Source organism: Cajanus cajan, chromosome 11 (assembly GCF_000230855.2).
Source record: "Cajanus cajan strain Asha chromosome 11, NIPB_CcT2T_4, whole genome shotgun sequence".
In the NCBI taxonomy this organism is placed as follows: domain Eukaryota; kingdom Viridiplantae; phylum Streptophyta; class Magnoliopsida; order Fabales; family Fabaceae; genus Cajanus; species Cajanus cajan.
Window position 1 is genome coordinate 36,857,153 of NC_138527.1, and position 11,943 is coordinate 36,869,095.

At 33.0% G+C, this 11,943-nt stretch overlaps 1 protein-coding gene across 1 annotated transcript; it reads left to right on the forward strand.

Annotated features, from left to right (window-relative positions):
- Positions 1–3,871: 3,871 nt before the first annotated feature.
- Positions 3,872–8,836, forward strand: LARP1C (winged-helix DNA-binding transcription factor family protein). The gene is made up of 6 exons (XM_020360886.3): positions 3,872–4,511; positions 4,976–5,474; positions 5,547–5,709; positions 5,822–5,912; positions 7,577–7,648; positions 7,804–8,836. Exons 1-6 carry the CDS (start codon positions 4,113–4,115, stop codon positions 8,056–8,058), a joined length of 1,479 nt encoding a protein of 492 aa, XP_020216475.1. The 5' UTR covers positions 3,872–4,112; the 3' UTR covers positions 8,059–8,836.
- Positions 8,837–11,943: the final 3,107 nt, after the last annotated feature.

Consider the following 11,943-nt stretch of genomic DNA (forward strand, 5'->3'; position numbering starts at 1 on the left):
CAATAATCTCAACACAAATAATTTTGAACAACTAATGTGTCTTCCTCTATATCAATTAAAGAGATCTCCTACAACACAAGATGGACAATTTAATTAAGTGGTTAAACCTTATTGAACCACAACGTGTGACTTATCTAACAAGATCAACTAATAACTCAATTTGATTTCTCAAGTTTGTCACTTAAACTAAAAGGTTTAATACTATTGTTGCCTACTACGACATTAGCTTGCATCACTAAGCCACCTATGAAATTAGTCCACCAACTATCCTTTAAGCATTATGCCCCTCCAATACTTGGTTGGGGACTAAGTCCTTTACTTCATACTTTACTCAGTTGGACATTTTATACATGTATGTCTCGAATTTATCCACATACGAATACCACAAAAATCCTAGAGAAGACAACACAATAACTTATCATTTAGAAGTCAACTTACTTATTAAAGGTTTTTCAACAAATGGGCTCACATAACACCACATCTCATATCCACACAATGAGATATTTAGTTTTCGAAATCATCACTTACTCTCCTCTAGTCCTTATGTATCTTAAATAGGGCATGTATCTCAATCACATGCAAAACATATTAACAACTTAACAACCTAAACAACTCAATCATTTATGAGCTCACAACTTACAACACATAGGTTCTCTATCATACAACATCATTCATACAACTTATTCATTATCATTCAATCATAAAATAAATTAAAACAATGATTTTTCATCATGCAACTCATGCTCAATGTCACTAAGAGGATGTCGGGCGCCATTAAGGTAAGGGGCTCCCTGTCTCGCCCACACCTGACGCTAAACTACCTACACTCGATGTGATTGAGATAGAGACTCTCCCACCCTCTTATGCCTAGCATAGGAAAACTCACGCTCAACCCCAATCAGCCAGAGGGCCTATGCCTAACTCACACCTGACACAACTATGCTAGTACCCAACATAGATCTAGGCAGAAACAAGTCTTTCTCCTTACATCGAGTGTCATTCAACCTATACTTGGTGTGATTCCAACTTGAGACGATTCTCTCTCCTCATGCTCGATGCCACCAATCATGCACTCGAAACAATTCCCGCAACATGCATTGCACTAAACAAACACTTATACACCATGTACACTACAAATTCACCATCAAAACAACATACGACCATAGAATCACCCAAAATCACCAAACACTCATAAGTATCCTCATGAACCCAAAAAATTACGAGATCTAATACTCATCTGCATCCAATCAATCATAACAGCCAACATTAGTGTCATTACAATATATTTTCAACATGCAATTCAATAGAAGACACAAAAACTTCCCTTGTCTCTTGTAAACTCAAAACTCGCAAGAGAAAAAGAGGAAGAAGCAACTTTGTGCGAACCTTACCTTGAAAACTTTCGCCCCATAAGCTTAAATTTTAGCTACTAGAGGTAGGAAATGAAGGTTTTTTTTAAGGATTTAAAGAAGAAAATAATTTGGGTTCACTAACTTTTCTTTGAAGTTTTGTTTTTTTTTAAACTTAAGTTATAAAGTCTTGCTTTAAAAAATTTCCTTTTATACTTTTTCTAAGCTAACTCCATTTGTCTATGGTTTTCAACTACTCAAAGATTAACTTACTTTAACGGTCTCACGGCTCCAAAGCTCTTGACAACGTCTGCTAATTAAATAACAAAAGTTATGAAATTGATAGTGTTGCAATTCTCTCCAGCAATAGAAATTTTCATCATAAAAAATCAACTTACTTGAGAAGAAAATGGGTATTAATCTCTCATCTTGTCTTTCAGCTCCCATGTAACCTTACTGGTGACCTCATTCCTATTAACTTTGACAAAATGGATGATTTTGCCCCTCAACTGGTTGTTCTTACGATCCACAATTACTAGTAGTTACTTCTCATAAGTCAAATTCTCCTTCACCTGAATCACATTATATATGCTCCACCACATGACTTGTTTCATGAATGTACTTTCTCAACTATGATACATGGAACATGTCGTGTAGGTTAGACAAAAATGATGGTAAATCCAACTGATATGCCACTAGACCCACATGAAAAAGAATCAGATAAGGCCTAATGAATCTTGATGTCAACTTCTTAGACTTCATTACCCTTTCCACCTCAGTAGTGGGTGTCACCCTAAGAAATACACACTCTCCCTCCTTAAACTCCAAGGGCTCCTATCTCTTATCAACATATGGTTTATGCCTACTATAAGTAGTCCTTATTTTCTCCAAAATCTGTTTCACTTTAGTGGGAGAGTGTCACCCCAATAACCCTCATTCTCTCCAAAATCCTATGTAGAGTAAAATAATATCTCTTAAAATTTAAATACTATTTTTAAATTTTAAATTTGAAAATTTGAATTATTTTTCTAACAAATTTATTGAAACCGATGGTTAAATTTTTTTAATGATATTTCATGTGTATCCTCTTTAGGAAAGAATCACATTCAAGACAAAATCAAACACTAACTGTAATTATCTTTCTCGGCAAATATTAAAATTTTGGTTCATCACATTGTGACGTACTAGTTCCTTCCGTCATAATTAACTTAATTGGTATATGTTAGTTTAATTTGATATGATTTTCCAAATTTAATAACTATTAAATAATGTGATTTTTTTTAAAATAGTAAAATAATCATGAAACTTTTTGATATTTATAAAATTTAGCCACTTGTATAAAATAAAATGTCGTTGATTCACAGCTTACTTCATGTATCCTCTGTAATTAAAGTGGAAGCAACTTCCAAAAACCATGTACACGTCAACATTTTTGCGATATTCGAAAGGCGGTTTGTTAGGTTTGTGTGCCCATCGCCCAGTCCACCCATCATCAGGTTAACATATTTTTGGTCTTCTTCGATTATTTTATGGGGACCACATTCAACAATTAAAAACTTGAAAATAAGAAAAGGATACCAGATTCCAAATGACAAAACTAGTGAATTTACAGTAATCAACTGCGAAACTTGTCACTTTTTTATTATATTTTTTTTAATGAGTTAATCACATGTACATTTTTGGTGTAAGATTTTTTACACTGACAACTAATTATATCTTTTAATTGTGTCATGTAATCGTAAACAAATTTGTTTTTTAACGGTAACATGACACAACTAAAAAATATAATTGGTTGCCAATGTAAAAAAACTGAATTTGAATCCTCTCTTATAATATTCTTTCTTCAGTCTCTCTCTAGCAACACTAATAATCATAAGATATATTTAATAGCTCAAAATTAATCTTATAAAAATAATTTAAGAAGTTAAGTTAATTATAAAATTAACTTTAAACCATTAAATATATCTAATAGTTATTAGTATTGCTAAAAAGAGGCTGGAAAAAAAATATTATAAAAGAAGATCTAAATTCAAAAAAACTTTATACTCATAATGTATAAAAGTAATTAACTTTTTTTTTTTATTTACATTATTTATTATAGCATATAAAATCATATTCATATAAAAACAATTCTTTGATTTAATTGCACATTACTCGGAAGCTGTGACTATACTACCATGTTATTTCGGTTTACTTTTTCTTTGGACTAAAGCTACGTGGAAAATGCAAGCACCTTTTTCTCGGTAAAGGAAAAGCCGACCACACATGATAATTAGTTTTAAGAGTTAATTAAATAATTAGTTTGTTAAATGGTTCGTGTAGGCATATTTGTATAATACAGTAAATTGTATAATTATAATTACAGTGTACAATTAGTTTTGGATAGAAAAGAAAGCAGTGGGAAGAGTAAGGGTAGTGACAGTAACTAGGGTAGTGGCTACCCGCAACAGCAAAAGTCGCAACGGAAAGAGAATGGAAATAACGCGGGGGTATTTGGGGAATTTCGCGCGTGGCAGAAGAAGAAAACTTGGCATCCTAAGCATTGCACAATAATCTTTCGTCTGAAACGCATTCTTTCCTCTCACGCACACAAAGGAACTAAGGTTCTTCCCTGCGATTAGATCGCACAAATTTTGGAACCCTAATCTACTGCATTTCATTCTGGACCTTCCTACAAATCGCAAGCAATACACTGCGAGAATCGAATCCTCTCCGCAACGTCGATCATCTCATCGACAGAGTCATTAACCCTAAGCAATTTGTATGGCCATGACTGGTAACCATTCTCCTCGTCATTCCTCCGATAACCTCCAATCGCGCCGCGCTGCGCGCCTCCATGCTTCTCCGCCATGGAACCAGGTTGTCCGTGGCGAATCGGACTCCGTTGCGGCGGCTCCGTCGCAGTTGACGGAGGATTTTCCCTCTGCTGCTGCGCCGGTGGATGATTTTAGCTCTGCCTCGGCGGAGAGCTCCGACAATGGCGCTGGGAAGAGGCCTGTTTGGAACAAGCCTTCTCCGAATGGCGCGACCGCCGCGGAGGTTCGGCCGGTGATGGACGCGCTCTCTTGGCCGGCGTTGTCTGAGTCGACGAGAGCTGCTATGAAATCGGAATCGTCATCGTCGAAGGGATTGTTGGATGGATCTTCTCTGCCACAATTGCAGGTTTGTTTCTTTCGCTATACGCTCTATTGTTTTAGTTATCATAATAATTAATAACTAATAATTTCTGCAATTTATGTGTTCCAAGTTTTATTCAGTTGGAACTAGTTATCTTTGTTGCATTGTTGAATTGATTTTTCATGTGTTCTCAATAGTGTTAAGTGGCTTGTGGCTTGACTATATAAACTGCGCAGGTAACTTTTACTTATTCATTATACTAACATACAGACAAGGAGTGGTATAGCTGGTTTCTGTCACATTTTGGATAATGCATGTATTTAGTATTTACCTGCTGTAGTATCTAGAATGTGGAAACCGGTATCAGATTAAGTTGCTGTGTATTATTAGCAACTGGATCCTTTGTGAAATATATGTTACTTTAATTTAATTTTAATTTTCTGGCATTTGTTTCTATTATTTTTGTATATGTGCATGGATGTTGCTATTGTTTTAAGTGCTGATTGTAGGGTTTGGGAAGTGCATCTTCTTCTTCCTCTTCACAGAGGGAAGTCAGTGATAATGCAAGCACCAACAGTGTGGTGCCAGCTCGCCAGAAATCAATGAAACATCACAGTTCAAATGCATCTTCTAATGGTGGCCACCCACAACAGTCTGTGGCTGCGCCCCAGGTCTCAATAGCTGCAACTGGGTCTCATAATTCCTCTCCGAAGGACCACACACAAAGAAGTGGATTTGGGTCTAATGATCATCCACAACAGCGTAATTCATTTAGAAATCGTAATGGCGGTCCACACCAGCGTGGAGATGGTTCTCACCATCATAACTATGGGAATAGGCGCGATCAGGACTGGAATAACAATCGAAGTTTCAGTGGTAGAGATACACATGTGTCACCAAGAGCTGTTCCCAGATTTATCCGTCCACCTCCACCTCCGCCTCCTAATTCTGCTCAATTTTTTCACCCATCACCAATACGGCCTTTTGGTGGCCACATAGGATTCCATGGTATGATGTATTAATTTCATGATGATTTGTTTCAGGATATGAATATGCTCTGATGACTCTATTCATTTCCAGAACTAGCTACTCCTCTGGTATTTGTTGCAGCTCCACCTCCACCCCCAGATTCACTAAGGGGTGTTCCTTTTGGGCCTCCTATTCCACATCATCCCATGTTCTTTGCAGGTCCAGACCCTCAGTTGCACAGTAAGATAGTCAACCAGATTGACTACTATTTTAGGTACTGCTCTTACTTTAGTCTGTCAGTATTTTGTTTTTGTTATTTTCTTCATTCTAGTCTTTAATGGATTTAGAAAGTTGACTGTAGACATGCCACAACTTGTCTGTTGCAGTAATGAGAATTTAATTAAAGATACATTCTTGCGCCAGAACATGGATGACCAGGGCTGGGTTCCCATAAAATTAATTGCAGGCTTCAACAAAGTGAGTAGTTTGGGATATATGATATAATTGCTTATATATATGTGTTTGTGAGGGAGAAAGATGGATTGCTTTGTGGTTTTCATAGCTGACTTAGAAAATGTGTTTCAAAAATTACATAAATAAATAATCTACTGACAGTGTTGAAGGATTAAATTTTATTTCATCTGCATTTTGCTGGATTGACTGATTTGGTTGTTTCTTGGCAAGGATTTGATCATGACTGATGCATGTGAAGTGCTTTAATTTTGTTGCTCTTTCGATAAAATCATGGGATGACAAATTTTGGTAGTGTGTATTTTTTCCCTATGGTTGCACAGATTGTACCATTACAGTAGAAAATATGTTAAAGAGTGGGAAAAAACTTGGCTCATTAAGATCAAGTTTTTGCTTTGAAATCATCAAAGTAGCCTTAAGGTACACCTTTCTAGTTTTAATTTTCTGATAGTTAGTCCTTCTAGTTGTGGGGGATTCAAGTTTTGGCGTCGGATTTCTCTTCAATCCCACTCAATTTTTCTTCAATATGCAGTAATGCAGTTCTGTTCAAGGGATATGGACTCATGTTTTGGTCAATTATGTTGTGTGTTACTAAATTAAACTTGGAAAAAAAAGAAGTTATTGTAGTGTCTTGAGGGAAAATTTATAGCATTTAGACAACACTTGTTTAAAAGGGTAAGCAAGGTTCTAATTAAATAAATAAGACTTTTTTTTGTTGTTGCATAATCCAAGTCTTTTTTAGTCATCACTATGATGAAATGGTCAGATATCATGTAGTTGGTATCATGTGTTGACATGGAAATTGTTTGCTTGTGTTGGTTCTCTTCACATAAAAAGGACAATACAATTGAAAACATGGGTTTGAATGTTTGATAATCAAATGTAGGTTATACATGAATATATGTGTAATACATTAAAAAGAACATGAATTTTAAATCCAAGAGAACAAAAAAAGAACCAAACTATGCTCATTATTTTTTCTTCTTACATGTGAGATGTCTCATAGTTGGTATCATATGTTGACGCAAAAGTTGATTGCTTGTGTTGGTTCTCTTTACTTAAAAAGGACAATACGGACAAAAGCATGGGTTTGATGATCAAATTTAGGTTATACATTAGTACATGCACCAATATTATGATGAAAAATAATAGAGCTAAGTTTATTTTTTTCCCCACTGTTTTTATTTCTTCTCTTTGGTTTATCTCTCAACTAATTGAGTGGCATATTTAATGGATATAATTGCTGTCATGCATGTGATGTAATGGTTTGTTATTCATAGTTCAATCTATTTTTGGTCTAGACTTGTTTGCTTTTTGGCTTAACTTGAAACATCTAACACTAATGTGTACAGAAGTTGATGTTACTAATATATCCAGATTCTTAATTATGACTGAAAGGTGAAATGGCAATGGATTTTTGAATGTGTATGATCGTTTTGGGCATGGTTCCTACATTATTCTCCAGTTTTAGTACATTGTAATGTTCACTATTATAGTTTTGCAGTTCTTAAATTATCATGATAAACTTCCTACATTAGTCTTAGTACGTTCTAATGTTCACTTGTTTTGCAGTACACTGTAATTCCTAAATTATGCAGTCATTTGGAAACTTGTGCTATTTGGCTTGTAGCATTATTTGTTAGCCAATGATGAATTTTTTTGTCTGTCAGGTTATGCATTTGACTGACAATATCCAGATTATATTAGATGCTGTTCGAACTTCATCTGTTGTTGAAGTGCAGGTATTTTTTTTATTAATCTTGCTATGGAGATTTGAGTTTATGAATTTGAATATTGACATGATTTCATTGGAGTATTTAGGAAAAGTTTACTCTCATTTTTTCTTTTTTCTATCAATTTATTAAACCTCTTGTTTTAAATTTATATGCATTTCTAGGTTGACAAAATAAGGAGACGAAATGATTGGAGGAGATGGGTCATGGCTCCTCCTATTCAGTTTTCTAATGCCACAACCCTTGGAGTGTTGAATCCTGACATGCTGGCAGAACAAATGCACAATATTGCTCTGGAGACAAGTAACTTCGATGGTGCAGGAGGACTAGATCCTCTATCTGATACTTCACAACATAGTTCTACATTTGGGGATTTGAGTAATCCATTGCAGCACTCCACTAGCGAGGGTACTGGATAAGTTGGTATTCATGGCTAAGATCACTCTATTTCAGCAAGAAATTAAAGCTGCAGATTTGCTTTAGCAATTTGTTTTTTTTTGGAGAGCTCTTAAAAGGGACACGGGAAGCAGGTATCTAAGAATGGTCTCACTTAATGGGAAATGATTTCTCTCGAGGCATATTTAGGAAAAACATATTGAGAAACGGAAGGAAAAATACCCTCTCACCAAAAGTACAGAAAAAGGCATTTTTTTATTTTAAATTTTATGTTTATTTTCGGTTGTGGAGCTAGTAGCACGACTCTTGGGAATACTCTTTTTATGGGTATAATGTTCTCACTCTTAAGAAGAATGATTTGCTTCAATATGGGGGAATTTTGTCTCTGTTTCTACAGTGCCCCTAAGTTGTTTTTTAAAATCTTTGGGGTCAGCTACCCACCAGTTTTAGGAGCATAAATGTTAGTTCATGGGTGTTGAATGTGTTTGATAGTAGCTACCTGCTGCCACCGAGGGAAGAGCAAACATAGCTTTCTGCCGCTGAAGCTTTGTCCCACTTCTTTAAAGTGTGATTGCTTGATGTCACTTGCTGTGACATTGATATTTATATTTTGGTCTGTTTAAACTCGCGAAAATTCCCTAGACAATCCATAAGTGGTCCCAGTGGGGTCATTAAGACTTTAATTATACAGGTTACAGCTGTATAAGGTGGATATTCCTGTCTATTTAGGCCTGAACTTGCATGGAATCAGAACCTTTATTTCATTATTTCATGACGCCGCCTTTTCATTTTTCCCTTTAATATCTCGTGTTCATGTGATTAGTTTATTATGACGTTTGGTGTTATGGGCATGATCAATTTTATTCAACATGCTGTTAATTTTGTCTATTTCGTATCGTTTTTTTTTTTAATTTTTATATTTATTAACAATTTCAATTTAATTATAAATATTAGTAAGTGCATGAAGTAGTTTGTTTCAAAAGACCTTATCACAAACACGTTTTAAATACTTACCTACTTGGTTTTTAAATGTAGAATAAATATATTTTTGATGCACTGTATAGAAGGATCTCATTATGAACATATAAATAACTTTTTATACTATTTTTCGGCGTACTTAGCAAAACTTGAATTTTGTTTATAATGCTCGCAGCTCGTATTTATCATTGGTATTTATTTTATGCTATATGCAACCCATTTTTGTTGTCAACATGACGGTCTGCAAGGAATAAATGATAGGGAATATCTTTAGTCCTTCAAACGTGAGAAAGTCCTTTAAATTGGTCCTTGAATGTTAGTAAAGTATACTCACAATCATAATATTGTATGATATTTATTGTAAAAAATAGTAACTAATTTATGTTAGGAACATAAATACGTATAAAGTAAATATTTTTTCTCTTAATATATTTAGATAAATATCGAGTATTTAGAGAATTATTATTATAATTTTATTATTTTAAGAAGAAAAGTAATATTTTAGGGATTAAACCGATGATTTAATCAAATTATTTAGATATATAGCTACACGCAGGGAGAGGATGAGGCTAATGTCGCCAAAATGTTGCATTAAATAGGTGTTGAGGTGCTTAGAAGCTCATTCATCAAATAAAGGGTTAGTCATCGCCTCATGGGTGTTGAGTGTGTAGAGAAGTTGATTTCGCTAGCACTAACAAATGTGAAATGTTAGTTATATAACAATTGTATACAATAATTTGTAAAAAAAAATGGTGGGTGGGGGGGGGGGGGGGGGAATGTGATACAATTGATAGAGATAAAGAAAATTAATAGCGGTATAAAAACTATTCTAAAAATATGTTTATGTAAAAAGAAAATTGTTTACTTGGGTAATCAAGTTTTGTAACTAGTGTGGCACGTGGCAACTCAGGATATAGCCATCCATATAGGGAAAAAGTTGGACCGAAACCGGAGAAGTTTGTTAGAAAGGTAAACGAGATGGCAATGCGCAGGAAGTTGAAATTTAATTTAGTTCTATTTAAATAAAATTTTTCAAAAATATTTCTTTAAATAAATAAATAGTGAAACAAACTTCTTATACATTAAAATAAATTTATGTATAGGTTAATATGTAATTTTTTTTTTGAAAAAGTTATATTAGAGAATTTTTATAAATTAATTTAACTATAATCTAATTTTAATTTATAAAAAAACTTATTTTATTTTCATTTTTTTTTGAAAAATTTATCTTAATAGAACTTTGGTAATAGAGAATGGTGTTTTGAAATAGATGTGATATTGTCAATAAGGTGGGTGGCATGCTTGAAACAAATAGCTTTGGTGAGGTTTAGGAATGATAAATAAATCTATATATATGAGTAATGTCTTAACTTATTTTAATTTTGTCAGAGAATTTCTTATTTTATCAGAATATATATAGATATAGATAATATCTTATTTATTAAATCAAAAGACAAGGATAAGGATGTGTATATATTTATTCGTCTCGTACATACTCTTATCTATCCCAACTTTAAATTTTTAAAAACTTAACTTTTTTTCTATATTTTACTTAAAATTTATGTAATTCTTAATCTATTTAAAATTTATATCAAATAAAAAATAAATAATGTAATTTCTAACATAGATTAGAATTCTTATTTTTTTAATATATTATTTAATTAATTTATAAGTGAGTATAAGGTGAACATAATGTATCCGATACCAAATAAAATGAAAATAAGGCATAAATTTCATCATCAAATATAAAAATAGAGATGAATATAAATTACGGAGTAACAAGACGAAAATATTACGATGGTAAAATTAACAAGCTCATGAACAACTAAAATACATGAGTGTGTGTGGCTCATAAGCTAATTAGTTGTTAGGTGGTGATAAAGGAAGGTAATTAAGGATACAAGGAAATTAGCACGTAGACAATGTCCTAGATTATGCCACCTCTAATGCTCCGTGCTACTTTAGGCCATCTCCACCGTTAGAAGTGTAGAGCCCAATTTCAAATCAAATTTAAAAGCTCTTGTTATATTTTACTTGAATGAATGTATGGACTTTTTTTATTTTTATTTTTATTTTTAAGAACTGGTCCTTCAACCCGGAGAACAGCACAGCCTTTTTGAATAAGAGAACTTGAAAAAAACATGTTCTTAATTTTAACAATTGTCTCGAGAACTTGTATTTGAGATGTTCTTAGTTAATAATAAGAGAATTTAGCAAAAACATATTCTTAATTTTAACAACTGTCTCATGAACTTGAATTGCGATGTTTATTTGGTTTTATAGCACATATTTGCGTGATTTTAAGAGGAAAAAAAATGTCATTTTTGTATAATTTTTTCATAGCACTTATAAAAAAAGAAAAAAGAAAAAAATAAATTAAGAAGAAAAGTGAATTGAATTTCTTTTAAATGAAAAAAGTTTTGACAATAAGTTAATTTAAATATATACTTTATATATATATATATATATAAATTGCTATTATATTCATGTTTACAACTTTAATACTCGAAGCTAATGCATCTGCCTATATTTTTGTTGAAGAAAGTTCATTAGGTTATCTTAACTTGCTTCATGATCAACTCGCTTGTTTGTGGATTACATGGGATGGGAATCATATTCCTATGTTCTTTCTTGTATTTTTTTTCCCTTAAACTAAAAGAAAAAACTTCATAGATATATCCACGTATGGCCCAACATAAACTAAAGACTCTTTTTCTTTCATATAACAAGGAAACTTTTGGATTATTTATTATCACTAATGGTGTGTTTGGTTAAAAAAAATATAAGTAATAAGTAAGATGATTGTATAAGTTATTTGATTAAAAAAAAATTGTCTTGTATGGTTGTGTAAAAAGTGAAAGATTCTTAATATAAAATAAATACAGAGAAGTGCATTTTACTTTTTTTCTACTAATAAATTATTTATCCGA